This window comes from Eumetopias jubatus, unplaced genomic scaffold (assembly GCF_037043125.1).
Source record: "Eumetopias jubatus isolate StellerSeaLion01/CBP00866 unplaced genomic scaffold, mEumJub1_p1.0 scaffold_4, whole genome shotgun sequence".
Taxonomy (NCBI): domain Eukaryota; kingdom Metazoa; phylum Chordata; class Mammalia; order Carnivora; family Otariidae; genus Eumetopias; species Eumetopias jubatus.
In genome coordinates, this window is record NW_028274810.1 from 127,861,715 (window position 1) to 127,882,169 (window position 20,455).

The 20,455-nt window shown below is 38.5% G+C and overlaps 1 protein-coding gene across 6 annotated transcripts in view; it reads left to right on the top strand.

The window, feature by feature from the left end:
* Window positions 1–816: 816 nt before the first annotated feature.
* The window catches only part of ENPP2 (ectonucleotide pyrophosphatase/phosphodiesterase 2), a 79,793-nt gene continuing 60,154 nt past the window's right edge, over window positions 817–20,455 (top strand). For all 6 annotated transcript variants that reach the window (XM_088022768.1, XM_028090854.2, XM_028090849.2 and 3 more), the window contains exons 1-7: window positions 817–1,024; window positions 1,237–1,339; window positions 10,988–11,143; window positions 15,084–15,209; window positions 17,201–17,261; window positions 19,241–19,338; window positions 19,564–19,643. In XM_088022768.1, coding sequence (XP_087878894.1) covers window positions 992–1,024; window positions 1,237–1,339; window positions 10,988–11,143; window positions 15,084–15,209; window positions 17,201–17,261; window positions 19,241–19,338; window positions 19,564–19,643 — 657 coding nt within the window. In that variant the 5' untranslated portion in view covers window positions 817–991. The remainder of the gene's footprint in view (window positions 1,025–1,236; window positions 1,340–10,987; window positions 11,144–15,083; window positions 15,210–17,200; window positions 17,262–19,240; window positions 19,339–19,563; window positions 19,644–20,455) is intronic.

The window sequence follows — 20,455 nt, forward strand, 5'->3', positions numbered from 1 at the left end:
TGTTTTTAAAGCTAACTTCTTGCTGCCATTGAGATTTCCTTCCTAAATTCAATCACTAATAAAGCTTCCCCATCCAGCCCCTCCCCCTCTGTCCTCCCTCCCCTCCCCCCCAATAAAAACCAAGCTGACAGTTTTTTTTTTCAGGAAGAAGAGACAGGCTGAAGATACTTTGTCCTTCCGCACAGGGCAGAAGGACTCTCTGCTGCTTAGCTGGCATTCCCAGTATTTTGATAAAAGTTACTTCTCTAAAGGCTAACAACACCACGAGGAAAAATAATGCTATCTCTTGTGTTAGTTACAATCTTGGGAGATTTTATCGTGAGAAATATTTGAGTAGTTGGGAGTAGCTGAGAATGTGGCAGTAGGGACAGGGTCATTTAAACTGCCAGAAAAAATAAATAAATGGGAAAGACAGGGAAAGTTGTTAGGTTTATAAATTATAAAACTTTCCTTGTTTTTTTTTTTTAAATAAAGTCGTGAGGTTGACTACATTGAATAACTACATTGTAAACCTTAAAAGCTTAAAGCTGGTGGAAACCCTTTTACAGTTCTGTTTTGTTTTTATCGGATCAAATACATTTGGTTTCTTTTTTAAAACCATGTTTTTGTGAGGGAAGGAAAATGAACATGCACTGTTATTGGCCACAGCAACATAAGAAACCCTCATGTTACCAGAGGAAACCACATGAAAGTGTGTGTGTGTGTGTGTGTGTGTGTGTGTGTGTGTGTGTGTGTGTGTGTGTGTGTGAGGGGCGGGACCGATAAGGGGGTGGAGAGAAGCAGAGGGATGTTTCAAGCCTCTTAGGCTCAGAGCTGCCATTTGTGAACCAATCCTGATGAAATCCAGCTCCGGACAAATCAGAGGAGGCTGTCAACTTCCCAGGTGGGATTACTTGTAGTTAATAGACTGAACTCAGAGCCCCAAAAAGCAGTGCATTCAGTGTAGGCAAGAGAGAACACAGTGCAAGAGGCTTTCCAAGAACCCTCTGCCATGGCCAGGAGAAGCCCGTTCCGGCCCGATCAGGTAGGATAGATGATGGCATCACCGGGGGAAGGACTTGATGTGGAGAAGCAGGTCCTGATTTTGGATTTTTCTTTTTGTTTTAAAACCGAAGACAGCACGTTACGGAAGTTTTTTGGAAGTTGTAGGATGGGGTGCTGATGTTGAAGTCCTCTGAATTGCCTTCATGTCATTTGACTAATTGGCCTGACACCTTGATCTCCTTATTCCCTTAGGTAATATCGCTGTTCACTTTTGCTGTTGGAGTCAATATCTGCTTAGGATTCACAGCAAATCGAATTAAGAGGGCAGAAGGATGGGATGAAGGCCCTCCTACAGGTAAGTGTAGCGACTGTTCGCACTCTCAGTCCTTTTAAAATATTATGCACTGGATAATCAATATAAGCTCCAGAAGAAACTCATCTTTAAGCTAATCTTGCAGTATAACTAATTGAGTCTTAGATTTCTTTGGAGTAAAAATAGCTCTATGTGTAATTCAGGTGAGAGGATGTGGTTTTAATTACGAGAACATGTACGCTTGCTCTGTGATTAACAGGCTATTTCAATCTTTGTACTCTGGAACTTATAAATGTTAAGATAAAATTCAAACTCTTGCTAACAGACAAGGCTAAGATAGAAGTGGTGGGAACAGGTGCTGGTTTAATATTGGAGAGACATGAATTTGATTTATTGTCATGTGACATAGGATGTAATATTTGTCTCCAGAAACTTCTGATCTCCAAAAAAAAAAAAAAAAAAAAAAAGGAGTGGCAGAAAAAAGCAGTGAACTGTCTTTCTGAAACTTCAGCATTTAGGACTATGAGATGAGATTAAGAATTACCTAAAATAGGGAAAATATAAGACAGAAGAGGTGCTTTGAAGACCTTACAGGATTGACTTGCGCCCAGTTTTCTCTTTTGGCATAAGGAAAGGTAAGTTTTAATAGTGTACCTTGACTTAACTAATAGAACCAAAGTGAAAGAGTTTCCTTTTACAATACACTGCGCCATAAGCAGTGTGGGAATTCTTATAAAGGAGCTCCTTGTGCAGACCAAGGGGGCTTAACTGACCAGGTCTTAAGTAATGAGTTGGTTAATTTCCTGGAAATTGGAGCTGCTGATGGTTTTATAAATAAAAATTACATATTAAGTAATGGGTACTCTAGGGGGCAATATTTTCTTGACTTTCTCTGACATCTCAGTGTGTTTGTCTGCTTTCCTGCGGATTTTGAATTTCTCTGTATTTTTTGACCTGACTAATCTAAAAGACGGTCACCTGTCTCTGCTCAGCCAGCATGAACTTTTATTAACCAAGTCAGGATACATATATTGATGGAATACTAGGTCTTCCTTGCATCAAGTAAGTTGCTTTTGAGTCATGCCAGAAGGTTGAAAGAATAATATTAGAAGTAGTTTAATGAGTCAAAGTGGGGTGTGGGTGGGGTGAAAAGTGAGACAATAGATCATAAAAATTGCACCCCCAGTGAGCCAAATGGACAAAATAAGTTGTCTTCTGTTGGGGAGGGAGAGGAGAGGAGATCACTGGGCTGGAGAATCCTGTTTTTATTGGTGACAAATGCTGTCTTCAAAGACCTCTTTTTCTTGTTCCAGACAAGTATGATACCCATTAGCACTGACTATAACTGCACAGACGGGAAGGGGGACTGGATTCTTAGTATCTTCATATGGGCAAGCTAGCAGCTTGAGAGCCCACTGCTGGTTCTTTCCAATGCATCCTAAAAGGAACTTCTTTTCTGTTTCATAGTCCTATATTACTTCAGCCCAAACTGAGAGGACAAACTGTTTTCTTAATGAATGTGTAAAATCAAGTCACTCATTATTTTCAAAGTTGACTCTTTTTGGGAAACATGAAGGTTCTTGACTGACAACCTGGATCCATAGAATTTGCCGTGTGGCCTTGGGCAAGTCACTTGTGACGTCTGTGTCCTTAGCTGTATAACGAGAAGCGGGCCTGGATGATTTCTAAGTTTCCTTCTGGATTAAAAAGAAAAGCTCGTGATTCCATCCGTTCTGTTTCATTGACTCTTGAATTTGTATGTGCTCTACTGGAGAACTTGAAAAGTATAGAACAGATTTATTAATCCTTAAATGTATTTTGTGTATAATTATCTCCATACATTATAAGAAACAGCTCTAAGAACTATTGAGTCTATGTTACTTCTGTAAAAATAATATAATCTATATTATAATGTATACATCTGAGTGATCTTAAATGTAGTACAGAATATTTGCTTCTTGAATTATTTAATTAAATCATTGATTATTTTAGGCCTTTATGGTATCTTCTAAAATAATTTTTTAGTGGAAATTCTACCTCTTTGAAGCTTAGTTGGGATACAATGCCATTTAAGTCTGAGTTTTAGGATTTGGGTATGCCTGAACACTTTTTATTTTTAATTTTTCTGTTGCTGTAGTTTACTGGCTTTTTAGGCACTAGTGGTTGTTTTCTCTGGAATATAGACCAGAGATGTACTTTGGAAACTGGTTGAGAGCATAGGGCAGAGAGTTTAAGCATGTTCATTTTTTAAATGTTGTATGTGCCTAGAAAGGGCCTCCCTCAAATAATGCATGTGGTTGGTTATTCTGTAAGCAAGGCCTTCACATCAGAAAGCATTGGGCAAACTTTTATATATGTATTAGGACAAGATACTAAAAAGGAAAGGCAACCATGCCTATTTTCAGCAATGCTTTCATGTTCCAAAGAAATCCTGAGAAGCTCAGTGCTTCAAGACTGTTGACCAAATGGAACACAAAGGGTATTAATATATGGCTAGCTAGCTGCAGACTGACCAGAGCAAGATCTCCCATTCAAAAGTGTGTACTTCCTTGCTTGGTAAATGTAGTTTCTCACAGTCCTCAGCAACAGGTGAGAATGTTCTACACAGAGGGCAGACCCTCACTGCTGTACTATGGACTGGGGTGTTAGTTTCAAGGCTGTGGCAGTGCAAACAGACTGTTATAATTAACTAACTAGCACACTTGTTGGCTGGATATATTGTTAGGACCTAGTGATCTATCGAAAGTACTGGTAGAATAGGATTTTTCTACCAGATGATAAAAGATCTATGGATTTATTAGGAGAGATGAAATGAGCAGAGCTAATTATGATTCTATTGGGTAAATATAATGGACAATCAGGTGCTTGGGATGGCTAGAATACATTTTCAAGGAAAATGTAAATAATGAGTGCACATCAGTTCGACATCTTTGTTCATACATCTGGTGTAGCCAGCTTGATTAACCTTTAAGATTGCAAGAGAATTTATGTGTATACAGGTGTGTGTGCGTGCACTCACGTACATGTGCGTATGTGTATGTTTGTGGTGTGAGAATGGAGGTAATTTTACTGAAGTTTGTGATAGATTCCCTTTCAGTCTCCAGATGGAAATGGGATAGCCTCTGAAATATAAGCGACTTAATACTTGGAAGACACAGGGAAATTTGTGAGCTTGTGGATAAACTGGCTAATATAGACTCGAAAGCCTCAACCAACTCGTCATCATTTTTAGTGGCTCCAAAGTTTAGAAGTGTGTGAATGTGAATGAAATTCATGGGTAAATGTAAAAGGAGGAGGGCCTCTCACAGCTTTATGAGTAAAGTGAGTCTGTGAATCACAGAGAAAACAACAATGGTTAAGAGGAATGGGAAGGTTTGTGTTCATCCGATAAAGTTTTGGAATCTCATTCTACAATGAAAAACTGTCTCAATGATGGCAGAATAGCATGTAGGAAACTGCAAAGCTGACAAATACAACAGCCGTGATTCTGGAAGGAAAACTCTGTCGTGACTTGATGGGACTTGATGTTAAATATAACGTAGAGTCAGGGGTGTTTGTTTGTTTATTGAGAGAGACAAGGAGGGGAGGGACAGAGGGACCGGGAGACAGAGACTATGAAGCAGGCTCCACGCACAGGACGGAGCCTGACATGGGATTCGATCTCACAACACTGAGATCATGACCTGAGCCGAAATCAAGAGTCAGTTGCTTAACCGAGTCACCCAGGCGCCTTGAGTCATAGGGTGTTTTAAGTAAATGGAAGAAAATTGTCTGAAGAAGAGTCTAAGGAGGGCACAGGTCTTTCAGGGCTTTGTTAAATGGAGCTCTGGAGTAGAGGTTTTTCATTTATCTTAAAACTATACAGAATCCTCTATCTTGTCTGTGTGACCAGAAATCTCGGTCCTCAATAGTTACTCACATAGATTCTTGAACCAAAAAACCTTTCCAAATCAGGTCTTCATCAAACTCATAGCCTGTGTGCAGAATCTGGAAAAATCCTTTGTGAACAAAAACAGTGCTATAGTTGTATTCAGATGGTCTAAAATTTTAGCCAGGCCCTTGCTAGCTCGGATTAGTCTGAGGGTTCTGATTTTCCAACCAGAAAAACAGGAATAATGTTGCCTCTTTATCAGAAAAGGTTTTTGAGAACAAAATGCAATATTAAGGTTGTTGAGAATATAAAGTGTTAAATATATGATGATACATTTAATTTATCTTCACTTATGTTCCAAGACCAGTGTCTAAATTTTTACTTTTTCAAGTTGCCAGTACCTGTGATTTTGATGACAGCATTTCATTGTTTGGGGGCAGATTTGCAAACCATTCAGACATACTCTACTGACTACCATCATAAATGCTACTTGAGGGGTTTAAAAGTTGAACTAAAGTTTTTAATCTATTTTATTTACATTGCATAGAAAACTGTTTTCTTCTAGTTTACAAGATCTTTCTACATGAGAACGTTGTGTTTATAAATGCTTTAAAAGTGCAGGTGCCTGAAAACTTCCCAGGTAGACCTATTTACTGAAAAAGTTGTCCATGAAAGCTGGTCCAGAATCTGACGAGGAGGAGACTGGATGCCACCGTAGGGGTATTTATGGGAACTGATGTCTTTAGGAAGCAGAGAATACTAACATAGAGGCCAGTATGTAAATGCTGCTCACTATGGGCTGAGGTCAATGGTATCAAGAACACATGGCCACTGCGGTACAAGAAAGTATGACCATAAAGGATGAATCATATACTCCAGAAGAGGCATAAGACGGCATTAAATGTTAGAGTTGGTCAGCATCTTGAATGTCGTCCACGTTGACCACCTCCTTTCCCTGTGGTTTTGCTTTAGACACGGCAGGCAGACAGAGGAAAACCAGTTCTGTGTCAGTGTTCTTCAACAGGAGGCGGCATAACCACAGCCCACAGCCCATTGCAAGGCTTTCCTCTCACTTTTAGGAAGCACTTGGGCGGAGGACCACAGAGAACAGGAGGAACAGATAGGGTGCCATCTCTCAAACCCTGGACACAGGATCACCACGCAAAGCTTAGAAGAAAGAGTCTCCCAGCTTTAGGAAACTAAAGGTTTTCAAACTTAAATACTGCTTCCCTCACCAGTCATCACCCAAATCAGAAAATTTCCATTTTGCAGAGGGATTTAGAGGAAAATAGGACTGAGGGTCTGGGATGAACTCACGAGTAGGTCACGACTCTTATCATGAATTACGTTCTTTCCAATGGTCTATTAAATTATTGGTAGTTTTTCCCCATATAAATGGCACCAGAATTCTATGACACCGCCTCTGTGTATGTATGGTAAGATGGAATGTTTTATTTTTTATCTTTTTAGAAAGATTTTATGTATTTATTTAAAGAGTGGTTGGAGAGGAGGGGTAGAGGGAAGAGGGAGAGAGGGAATCTCAAGCAGACTCTGCGCTGAGCATGGAGCCCAATGTGGGGCTCAATCTCATGACCCCGAGATCATGACCTGAGTCGAAATCAATAGTCAGATGTTCAAACGACTTAATCACCCAGGTGCCCCGATGGAATGTTTTAGAAATAAGATTTTACTTAACTAAGTGAAAATAATTTCACTTGTTTCTATGAGAATTATGAATTTGAGTGTAATAAATCATGTTTTTATGTTGGTGGTTTTTAAATCATGAAATGCTTCTGTGAAAAATAAGGAATGTATAGCACTTTTTTATGCCTTTCATATATGTACATATATATGTGTTTTAAAATTTGAAGTCCCTATTATAAGAAAATGTGTGTGTAGACTATAAGAGTTATTTTTTAAGATTCTGGAACTGAGTTGCATCTTTAAGCCAAATAACATTATTTAAATATGTAATTAAGAAGGCAGTGATAGAATTTGAATCTCATAAAAGTATTGGCAAATGTCTCGTATGAAATTCTAAACCTCCATACTTATCACACATTTTTGTCTTGATCCTTTCAAGGTGTTTGTTTTTGTCTTCTGTCTTCCTTGTTGGTTCTGAGCTTTTATGGAAGTCTCAGTAATTATGAGACACCACAAACCCACTGATCCTGCAGTTTTCATCACACTGTTCAATAAATTATAGAACTTGATTTAGGTCAGGTAAAGGAAAGCTACAGATTTTAGAATTTAGACGTATACTAAGTCAGAGAATCTTTCTATATTAAAATTTTCCAATAAAAAGTGAAGACCTCAAATCTGTCCTTAGGCTGGTGTGGGGGGAAGGACATGAGACATGGGCGTGGAATGAAAAAGCCAAACGTGGAGGATGATTGCAGAGCTAGAAAAGCATGGGGATTAGAGCTTGTTATGGAAGATGGCGGGGGTGGGATGGGCCCTGGAATGGCAAAGTGAATGTGACTCTATCACCTAATTTGATTTAAAAGAGGTGCAGAAGTTCAAATTCTTGAGATTATTGGATTGGAAGAACTACATGGATCAATTCATCTTCCCATTTCTCTTGTTGCCATTGTCAGCTGAGTCCAAGCCAGCCAAGAGTGAATTTGGCATATATGTCCCTAGTCCATACTGGCCCTAGAATTTATTCTTACTTGCAAGCTGTTGGTAAACATCGAGTCCAACACTTTTTATGATCTGTGTGTTTGCATGATGAGTGTAAGAGCAACTCTTCCTTAACAAAGCTGTCTTCCATTTAAGGTTTGGCAAAGAAGATTATCATTAGGGTGAAAGTTATTGAGTGAGATTCAATTATTTTTCAAAAACAAAGTGGGGGATACAGTCAGAGAATAATCAAGGCTGTAAGAATATAGTAAAAATCACGTGACCAGCATGGATGGAGAAAGGTTTAAAATGGCTAAAATTCCACACAGATGTTTTAAAAATAAAGAGAGAAATAGGGAAGAGATTGTGATGAAGGAAAAGCAAAGGGCATGATTGGAGGAATATTTCGAATGCAGGCTGGACACCATAAAGAAGAGAAGACAGGACAAGTCAACAACTGCGAACAATGTGCCTTTGGACCTCTTAGCATTATCTCAGCGATAAGCATAGCTGAGCATATTTATGTATGCAGCTCATGGGAATGAATTCTGCTCAGAATTTATTAGATGGCTACTGATTCTGGCTAAGCAGTACCTTTAAAAAAAGGAATAATTCAATTATAAGTGTTTTTCTTGTCTTTGTTTTTACTATAGGGCTTTCTCTATTTTACTTTTTGCACATCTCAACCCCCCCTCCTCCTACAGTGTCTTATGGCCCAGCATGCACTGTTGATAGGTTGGCCAAAATGAATAGAAAAATGTGGTTTTTGAACCAGGGGTAAGGCACTGCATTGGAAACCTGACATTATTTCCTAAACTGAGCTGGTGCGGTTTGTACGTGTTTCAACATCCCAGAATCAACCATGCGCAAGCGTTTCACATCTCATGGTCTAGTGAATCTGTTTGCTTTACTTGAACTGATCTGATGCCATAAAGACTAGGATTGGGTGACTCTGACTTTTAAAAGGACAAGAGACTGAGGGATGAACGGGATGTTCAGATAAATGGCTTCAGTGAACCTGGAAATGTTATTTAACTTCTGTTCTCTGCCTGCTTATGTTTGCTTGTTTTTAAAAGTAATGTGTGCTCATTGTAAAAAAATGAAAAATTCATAAACATAAATAAGGAAATAAGATTATACATAGCATGTCATCAATGAAATTTGTTAAGGTATTTATATATAATATATATTATATAATATATACTTTATACATATATACACACAGGGATATATATATATATATATGAGATAGAAGAAAGCAAACAAAAGACATTTATAAAATTGTAGAAGTTTCAAACTACAGAAAGGTAAAAAAAATCCCTCTGCTTCTCTCTTTCTCAGTCATTTTGCTCAAATATAATTCCTGTAAAGAGTTTCTTGTGGGGAGGGTGGGGGAGGGGACGGAGGTTATTGACACCTGTACCTTTTCTCAATGCCTCTGCCGCCCCCCCTTCTCTGGCTCTGTTTTTATTTTTATATTTATTTATATCCTCATTGCTCTCTTTCCCTCTATTTTTGACACAAAATATAATGCATAATATTTAATACTATCATACTATTCTGTCACTTTGCTCTTTAAAAACACATGTTTGTATATTTTGTAGATCTTTCCATATCAGCCTACACAGATCTGACTCATTCTTTTTAAGGGCTGGGGCAATATTCCACTTATGGATACGGTGATTCTTGTACATATATCTTGACAAAATTTTGCAAATATACACGAGAAGTGAATTTCTAGTAATGGAATTTTTGGGTGAAAGATTCATATGAATTTCCAAATTGTGTTCTGTTTTACAAAAATTTTCATTCCTAGCAACAGGTAGGACACTGCTTACACTTTCCATTCATCAGAAATTAATTATTTTGTAAGCTAGAATGAGGATACAGCTTTTTTTTTCTCGTCAGCCAGTTATTCTAGCACTACTTACTAATTAATCCTTCTTTCACCTCCTGATTAATCCTTCTTTCTTTCTCCGATTGCTTTCATTATAAATAAATTCGGCTCTATTTCCCATCCCCACCCTCAGCACTGATCTACTTATTTCCTGGTACAAACTGTTTTAATTATTTAACTTCAGAGTATACTTTACTATCTAGTCTTCACCAAATTACTCTTCCTTTCCAGTGTTTTTCATTTCATATATTCATTTTTGTAAACTTTTAATATCCTCTCCAGTTTAAAAAACTCCTCTATGTTTTTATTGTGGTTGCATTGAATCTTCAAGTTTAATTAGGAAGAACTGATATTTTTATAATATCAATTATTTTTATCTCCAAGATGGTATATCTTTCCATGTAATGAAATCTTTTGAAATATCTTTCTGTAGAGTTTTAATGTGTTCTTCAGGTAGGTCCTACACATGTCTGATGAAATTTATACCTAGATATCATATCTTTTAGGCACTATGATGAATGGAACTTCCATTGAATTTTTGAACTTAATTGCTTATATCATACAAACATGTAGAATTTTTGTCTGTTCCCCCCCAAAATTTTTAACTGATTCTTGAGATTTCTAGATATATAGTTGTATCATAGAAAATAAAGAGAGTTTATTTTTGACAAGCTGAGATTGTGATGTTTGTGTTTGTGTTACTCCAGTTATGGGTATAGATTTAATGGCTGGAAGAGATCTTACAAGTCTCCTATTTCAGTTCCCTATGTTCAGACTGTTCTCAGAACATTTAGCTTCAAATCTCCTTACAAAAAGTTACGGATTTTCAAAGAGGGAAATGAACTCTTTTTTCTAAGTGTGTACATCAATGTTCTCTTCTCTGTTGGCATCATCAGCACCCACAGAGATGCTAACCGTCCCAGATTTGTAGTAATAATAATTGTAAACAGTACAATAAAACCAACAGCCAACATACATTGTACTTTCTGTGTCTAACAGACTGCTAAGTGTTCTGCATGGATTGTTTCCTCGAATTCTCATTATAATCTCCAGTTACTTTCATTAATCCCCCCACTTTGCAGATGAGGACACTGGCATAAGAGGTTTAGCAACCTGCCAAGAGTCCATGGCAACCTGCCCAGAGTCCATGGCAACCTGCCCAGCTAGCAGGTGATGGCTCCAGGCTGCTCAGTTAGAGCCTGACTATGTCACCACTCTGCGCTCCTTCCCACTTGTCCCCTCTCCACAATGACATGACCCACTTCCCAATTCCATTGCCCTTGCCTCTTGTATCTTGCAGTGTTATCAGACTCCCCCTGGACCAACACCTCTGGATCATGCAAGGGCAGATGCTTTGAACTTCAAGAGGTTGGACCCCCTGATTGTCGTTGTGATAACCTATGTAAGAGCTACAGCAGTTGCTGCCATGACTTTGATGAGCTTTGTTTGAAAACAGGTGGGTAACTTTTGAGTCCTCTGGAGACTTGATTGGATGGCTTGAAGGCCCTTGGCTGCTCTTCTCCCTGACATTGCCACCCTGCTTTGGCCAAACCAAACTGTGCGGGTTGGTTTTGTTTCTTGAATGATTATCGATTGTATTATGAGTATACCCCGTGTGACTATTGTTTGCATACCAGGCTTACCCAAAGAATGTTCTTTGCAACTACAATCATTATTTTATTAGTTTTGGAAGTATTTATGTTCAGGTGCTTTTTTTCCCCCCCTCATATTCATCATTTCTGTCTCTTGCTGTCAATTCCCACATTCACTGCTAGGGCACATGGGCTGAGACTGTGAGCATTCTTAAGGGTTGGGGCTTTTCTGTTTTAATTTTCATTTTTTTAAATTTTTGCTTGCCTGCTCAGTGTACAGCATTTGTGTTATTTCATCTTATCATGTAGTAACTGTTGGCCCACCCTGATGTAATTCCCCATTCTCTGCACAGGTGGAAAGTTGTTATGGAATTCTACTTGGGGTCACATGCTCAGGGTAGCTCTAAAATATTCCTCTCACTCATCCTGGCCTTTCTTTCCATGTCTTCTATACTGGAACCATCAGTAGAACATAGGGACTTCAGAATGAATACTCTTGAGTTGAGAAGAAGCACCTTTGTAGACATTTGCCACCCCACCTGCTCTGTTTCCAAAGCCTGACACTTTAGACAGGACTCTGGAGATACCTTGTAGGCTCTCCAGCACGCCTCTGGGCAACATCGTATGCAAACTCTGCCAAAGATGACCGTCAACCCTGTTAAGATCACTAAATGCAGAGATTCGACAGCTTCCTTGACAAGTTATTACTTGTTTTTGGACTTTTGTGATTGAGATGATTCTTTCAAAAATCTGACTCATATTATCACTAATATTAGCCTTATCTTTCTAATGATATCATTAGAAACAGACGTTATTCTCCTTTACTAAAGAAATAGCCCTTGATTTATATGAAAACCGATGCCAGCTCTCTTACTAGTTCTGGTTTGTTTGCTTTCCCCCCGTCCAAACAAGAAGAGTTTTATTAGGCTGTTTTCTGTATAATACATTTTCCAAGCATGTAGCCATTTTTTTTTTTCTTGTTACTTTCCTTTGGAACTTCTCCCAGGTTCCTTAGTTGTGGGTCTGCAAACTTAAATGCTGAGAACCTTGTAAAACTGAACATATGGATGGAACAGATGTTCTAGTAGAGTTCTTTGGCTCTAAAACATTATTTCAAACCAGCAGCCTGTGATTGCTTGGCCCCGGGGACCTAAATGATGCTTGTGTCCTCTGCACCATGAGCATCTGGCCTCTGACATGTCATCTCAGCAGTCTGGATTCCTGATCTTAGAACTCCTTGCAAAGTTTAGTGGATGTCTTCACTCCAGCTTAGCTCTCTCTGAATGTCCTTCATGCCTCTCTTTCCAGGTGTAATAAATATGGACGATAATAACATTTTTGAAGCAGTTTATTTTCCTGTGTACCAAGATAATGTATGCCAAATGTGGAAGAATCAAATATCAAATAATAACAAAAGGTTGAAGGAGAAAACAAAAGTCTCTGAGATCCTACTGTGATAGCACAAGCCATTTTCTAGAGATAAGCACAATGTTTCAGCATAGACCCTCACCACTATATGTGCGTGTATGTGTATTTATACGAGTGTGTATATGTATATGCCTGGGAGGGGGTGTGTCTGTACTTATATATCTCTTTACACACCATCCTTTTGAATGCCTACATAGTATTCCATTGAACAGATGCACAACCTGCTTCACTGAGTAACTGATCAGCATTTAGATTTTCCCCAATTGTTGCTATTATGAACAATGTATCAATGAATGTCGTTCATGCATATTCATATTTTTGTCTGTTTTCCTTATGATAAATTCCTAGGAGTGGGATTTTGAATCAAAGTGTGCATTTTTTAAATTTAAATATTTTAAATATATTAAATATATTAAATTTTAAAATGTAATATATTACAAAATTAACACTTCTCAAAGTTTATATTCCTCTCAAAGGGCACAAGAGCCTTTCACCACTCCCTTTTCAACATATCCTCACTTTTAAAATATATATTCTCATTAAAAAAAAGTCTTTATCTGATCTGATAGGTAACTCTCCTATTTTTCCATAAGGTTAAATGTTTTTTTTTTCCTGTTTATTTCTGTGTTTGCTTTCAAAATTGTGCAGTTGACTGACTCCTACCTTGCTTGTGGTTCACTCTGAATCCTGGCTTTTTAAAATTCCATTCTTACACAAAGCTGGTAGTTCCTCAATAAATTTAGCTTGTCAATAGTGATACTTTTTTGTAAACAAAGGGATTTTCTAAGGAACTAGGGCAGCAATAAAAGTATATTGGTTAAAGAGTTATCCTTGATTTGGGAAAAAAAAAATCAGTCCAAGCAACCTTGGAAAATTGCTAACCATTGGGAATAGCAGGTCCTGAATAAAGGAATTCCAAGCATTTCATCTGCTTGGGAAGAGAAGTCAGAGGAAGGGGAGATATCAAAAAATCAGAGAATAGAATTTGGATACAAAGGTAATTCTAAAAGAGTGGAAATTAAACAGTAGTTGTCTGGTTTTCTAGCATGGCAACTAGTACCTCTTTATCCATTTATTCACCTAGCAAAGTGTCCGTTGGCAGAATATTACTAAGAAGCAACATTGCTTCCTAAAACCATTGCCTTCCACTTATGACATATTTTAAGAGATGAAGACCTCAAGTGTCCTTAGCTCAGAGAGGGCTTTCTTGACCATTCTATGTCAAGTAGCATGCGCTTTCCACCCTGTCACTCTCTATCAGTACCATCCTATGATTTCCTTCATAGCACTTAGCACAAGCTGAAATTACCTTGTTTCTACTGGTCTACTTGCTTATGGTCTTTCTTTCCCAGTTGAAATATAAGCTCCATGAAGATGGCCTGTCTTGTCTCTCTTGTTCTTCATGACCTCCCCAGCACCTAGAGCATGGAAAGCATAATAGAAATATTTATTGAATAAGTGAATTCATTATGAAGTTTCTCAGTGTATCAGTCTTGAATGTAAAGAGTCACATTTTATTTTCATGGTAATTTGCAAGCAGATTGAATGAATGTTCATGGAACACCTAACACATGCCAGGCACAGTCTCAGGCACTGGAGATGTCATGGTGAAAAGAGAGATGTGATTTTTTTTCCGGCTATGGGGTTTACAGTCTAGTGGATGAAAAGGCAAGCAAAAAAAGATAGCACTCTTTTCTAGATGAAAATATTGTCCAAATATTTCCTGTTGATAGAGTTAAACCATGAGCTCTCGACCAAGTATGCTCAGACAGAAATCTGTAACCCATCTACTAGCCCCCTGGAAAGGAGGGGCTGTGACCTCTCCTTGTAGATAGGGCCACATTTTGGTCAATGGTTGGAACTGTGAGTGTTTTTTCATATCCCTTTAAACTCTGCGTGTCTGTTTAGGACTTGACCCTTCAGCTGCAACTTATAGCAGGTAGAGGATTTGGTTGCACTATCATTTGTATTTAAATCAAGCACATTAAAGTCAAGTAAAGCTACTTTGGGAAATAAAAGAGCCCAGCTTTGGTGACTATGCCTACGATGGTAGAAACTCCTATCACAAACTTTACATACCATACATTTTACTGTTTTGTTTTGTTTTTTAGTACAGTATACAAATGATAAGGGTTCCATTTTCCCAAAGGAGCCCAATTATGTTTGGCTTTGGACTCTGATTTGAAAAATTAGGGATTCAACCTATTTGTAAGTCCTCCAAATATCATCTAGGCCTCAGGCCAACTCTAATTTCACAAGCAGATTAAATGATGTGGGATTTTAGCTCTTTTTGTTGGCAACACTTGTAAGCAATTGTGGCCCCTTTCATTTGGTTTGTGAGAAGCAGTGTTAAGTGTTATATTGTGCCGATTTCAGCTGGTGGCTGGGAGTGTACCAAGGACAGATGCGGAGAAGTACGAAATGAAGACAATGCTTGTCACTGCTCGGAGGACTGCTTGGCCAGGGGAGACTGCTGTACTAATTACCAAGTGGTTTGCAAAGGTACAGGTGTCCGTGGGTTGGTTGGCTGGAGCTTTAAAAGAATAAAAACTGGAGATGCTCCCAGGAATCTTGGATGTTGTGGCTCCAACACCTTGGATATGGGTTTGGGAGGAGGGAAGGAGTTGTGTTTTTTTAATTTCCCGTGCCTCTTTCTTAGTTTTGCTTCCCTGCATTTCACTGATCTGAAATGACAAGGAAATCACCCCAAATTCCAGAATGTGGTAGCATCATAATAATGAAGAGATTTCTAAATTTCCTGTCTTGGTCTGAGATCAGGTCGTTTAAAAGCAGAGCCTGAGACGGAATTCCATTCATGAAATGTATTGAGGGAATGTTCTGCAGGAAAACTGTGTAAGGGAGCCAGGGAAACCAGGGTAGGGGGGTGGCCAGCAGGGACGTGGTTTTAGGGGAAGTCTCACCTTGGCCTGTTTACTGGAAGGTAAATTGCAGCATTTTTACCCTTGAGGCAGGGTGGAGGGGGGGGGCATGGCTTTTGTACCTACTGGATATAAGCTGTAAACTGAAGCACTAGCAGCGGCCTAAAGATGGGTGTACTAGCTGGTAAGGAGGGTCAGTGCGCCCGTAGCTCCCAAAGCTATATGTGCATATCTGTTCACTGTTTATGGTCGATTGCAGAATATGATGGTTTTATTCTAATAGTAAATAGTAGTCGGTGGACTAACGAAAATATAAAAGATGATGTTTCTCTCTTCAAGGAGTTGAAGTTACCACAGCACCCACTTACAGAGGTTAATGGAAAGATCCAAGAATCTTTACGTAAACTTTGTCAAAATTAAGTCCTTCTTCCTAGCTGTGACACGGAACATTTAAGAAGAGTTTCCATGAAAAGATTTCAGGGGAAAAAGCAAATCGGTTCTGAGATGTTTTTAGTGTTCAGTTTGTGGCAGGAAGATATTCCATTAATCCTGAATTTGGAAAATTTCCCCTGCCCAAGCAATTATTGTAACTTTTGATAAAGCATACAATTGATTGAGAATTTTATTCCTTTTCCCTTTTTCCCCCCTATGTAGTAAATGTAACAATAAACCACAGAGGCTATTAGAAGAGAAAATAAAAAAGTCCTAGTTGTCATTGGTCACTGAACCAGTAAACACTGGCTTTTGCTGATTAAAAATTCTAGTTGCAGTACTTTTGTGAGGCCCATGTGTGAGCCCTGGGTTACTAGATATGTGGTAAAGCTTCTCCCACTTTAAGGAAAGAGCATGTTACTAACGTACCCAATTGCCAGGAGTCAGATTCTTGTTGACCAGGGAGATTTCCAGTATGGTCAAGACATGTGATGTTTATTTGCCTTAAGACCATTTAAAGCAAATGCTTTTTTGATATTTTTCATTTTCTCCTAAGGAAGGCTCGTTTTTGTGTTTCTTTATTTTTAAACTGAGCTCTTTTCTGTTCTCCATTCTTGATGGGATAACTCAGGAAAGCTCTCGGACCTTGGAGGAAGATAAAAGTGAAAGACATCATTGATTTTTCTTCCTAAATTCATGGGCTGAACACAGATCCACTGGCAAATCTCTCTCTGTTGCAGTCTTCCATTTATCATCCCTGAGTATTCTAAGCCTTTCCCCTCAACTAAAGGGAAGTTGTGCCATACTTTCTATGGCTTTGAGATGTTCGGTGGTGGAGAAAAGAATGTTCCATCTAATGACCGAACAGTTTATTTCTGGAGGGAAACAAACATGAAATTTTGTTCACTGACGCCACTGGTGTTTTTATCTACAAACCATTTAGACTCAGAAGGCTCACATAAACACCACTTGGGGCTATTAAATATTAGCTTTCCCATTATGTATGGGTGTACTTTAGTAAGCCAAACCAACACTAGACTTTATTTCAGAGTTTCTGTTTAGATGGTGTCCCATAAGCAACGAGTATCCAACAGGACATGGGGCCTGGGGTTGCGGTCTTTAGGGCTCTGGTTGGTATTGACAATTAGATTCACAAGTGAATTTACCCACTTACCCTTATAGGAGAGACACACTGGGTAGATGACAACTGTGAGGAAATAAAGACCCCGGAATGCCCTGCAGGGTAAGTGCCTTTTATAAATATGATGAAGTTTTGTGTATTAGTTGATGAAATATCCCAGGATCTGGATGGATAAATGGTGACAAACAATGTAAAGCCAAGAGCCTCTTATACAGGTAAACTTAGACTCAAGTACTTATAAGTGATTAATCCGTTGAAAGCTAGAATGCACATCTTGAAATAGTGAGTTTTTATTTTTTTTAAAGATTTCATTTATTTATTTGAGAGAGAGGGGAGGGGCAGAGAATGAGGGACAAGCAGACTCCTTGCTGAGCAGGGAGCCTGACGCGGGGCTTGATTCCAGGACCCTGGGATCGTGACCTGAGCTGAAGGCAGGCTCTTAACCAACTGAGCCACCCAGGTGCCCCAAAGTAGTGAGTTTTTAAAACCTTTTCTTTTATTGCCTCTGCACATATTGAAGACTGAATATCCTCTATACTTCACCATAGCTGAACGTTTTACAAAGTGTATCTAAATATCACCAGAGAAGGAAAGAAACATTTCTGGCATTGATTTATTTTTTTTTTTTCAGAGTTTTTTCCTGAAGGGCTGCTTCTGCCTTTTTTTGGGGGGGGGAGGTGGGGAGGACTATAAAACTTCTCAAAAATATCATCCAAACTGGTAACTCCTACCAGATGCTGCAGGAACTTGACAAACTACTGAAAACTGCTTTGCTGGGGTATAGCCAGACTTGAGTGACACCCCACAGCTCAAGTGTGACCCACATAAGGCACTTATTACACCTTCCAGGAAACTGTTGAAAATTCATGGACCCTTAAAATCACTGGCAGAAAACAAATTTTCAACAAGTATGTTTTCATTAATGTATTTGTTCAAGTGGATTTTTGTTTTTAAGCAGCACAGCCTGCGACACAAAATCCAAGTATTTTGATATTGTCTTTATTTTCATCTCCTCTTTTGGCTTTAATGAGGCACTTGAACTCCTTTGGACTTTCTGAATAGAACGGCTGTTTAAAATGTGTTCAGTTATTTTTGTGGACAAAGCAGTCTAGTGGTAGAAGCCCCGTCAAGTGGTAACAGTCACGACAATAAAGAACGCATCTACGGTATTATTCTAAGTGCTTTATCTGTGACTCATTTGAAATATACCTTATTTTTTATGTGGCTTCAAATAAACTCAAGCCTGTGCTTGCTGCATTATCTTCAAACTATCAGGAAAAAAATGGTTGCACATAGTTTAGTATTCTCAAGTCTGACCGGCCAATTCTATCCTTAGACTATAACAAAGGACCTATTTCTTCAGATCCTGCCCTAGTTAAATGGATTGTCTGATCCTTTATTGATGAACTTTTTAAAGATCTTCATCAATTTTGATTATTTTTAAAGTTATTTTATGATTAAACCTAAAAGAATTCTTTTATAACTTTTAGGGACGGGAGTGCCACTGCTATAAATTTCATGCTCATTTTCTTCATTCACCCATTCATCCATGTATTTGCTAAGCATTTATTGGAGCTCTACTCTAGGTCCACAAAATAGAAAGATGAATAAGATGTAGACTGTGCATCGAAATAATGTAATATGTATATGAATGACAAAAGAGGTATGAATGAATATCTTAAAGGAATTCAGAAGTGTGAGCAGCTAAAATTACAGAAGAGGAAACCTTGAGGTGGGTTTTAAGGAATGAAGAGGAGTTTTCCAGGTAGCAAATGGGAAAACACCTATTCCAGGCAAATATAACAACTTTATACACCGTGAAAAACCTTGTTTGTAACGTGAGAGGCAGCAGGGGAAATCTGGAGTCCAGTCCCTTCCCGGGCCATTTTATGACCTTGGTCATTTAACTGTGGACTTTGGTTGTCACAAATGCTATGTGGCTGGCAGCCCAGGCTTGTCCTGATAGCCTCACTTGAAGATTCATCTTGGAAATTCTTGGTCCCAGTTGTGGAGAATGACTAGGCACAATGGAAACTTTGTGGCAGTACATTTTCTAAAGCTTTACTATGTTACTGTTTAAGGTTTGTTCGCCCTCCATTAATCATCTTTTCGGTGGATGGTTTCCGTGCGTCATACATGAAGAAAGGCAACAAAGTCATGCCTCACATTGAAAAGCTAAGTAAGTCCTTTTCATACTATATTCTCATCAGGATCCATGATCTGCACAGTACACACTCAGCTATGGGCTTTGAGAGCTATGGACATGTGGCTTTAAATGTGTTCTATTATTTGAAATACAGAAGTGATGGTAATGCAAGTGTTTGATAGTTTATACAGTGGATTCCCATACGTGAAGTGACTTCTGTTGGTTCTCTTGCTCTAATGTCTGAAATTCTGTTCCTAGGGTCTTGCGGCACACACTCTCCCTACATGAGACCCGTGTACCCAACAAAAACTTTCCCTAACTTATATACTTTGGCCACTGTAAGTATTTTTTTTAAGACTTTATTTATTTATTTGAGAGTGAGAGAGAGAGAGAGTGAGCAGGGCAGGGAGGGGCAAAGGGAGAGGGAGAAGCAGGCTCCCTGCAGAGCAGGGGAGGCTCAATCCCAAGACCCTGAGATCATGACCTGAGCCAAAGGCAGATGCTTAACCGACTGAGCCACCCAGGCACCCCTGTAAGTATTTTTTCAAATGGTGTAGATCCAAAGGGTGTGGATGTAGATTTCATCCTGAAATGACTTAAAGGGAGATTTTAAAAAACATGTTTCTCAGTGTTCCAAGAAAATCTGTTTTCTATCTTATCTGAGTGAGCTGTTCACAGTACATGTCTTTTACTAACTTTGTGGGGGACTGAACTTCACTGTCACTTCAAAACTGAAAACTTTTTTTCAGGTGCCATTCTGTTTGAACATGTACATTAAACTTCTCTCAGATACCACAGGATCTGTTGTCTATTTTCTGAGTTTTCAAATAAAAATATTGACTGCTTTGTTTTAATTTTTAGATACTCCCAATTCTACCTTGCTTTCTTCTTTAAAAACATAATTTGTTTATTTATTATTATTATTATGAATTTGGGGGGTTCTGGGGTAGAAGTAGAACTTAGGGAAAAGGAAAAGTGTATTTATAAATAGAAGCTTCTTTGGAGGCACATAGGTAAATTTCAATCTCCAGCTGAATTTATTGTAATAAAAGTTATTGTCATCTTATTAAATTGCAGCAGTTAAAAAAACCCAAATATTAAATTTCTTATCATCATGTTAAGTCTCTCAGATAGCTTATGATTAATCCAT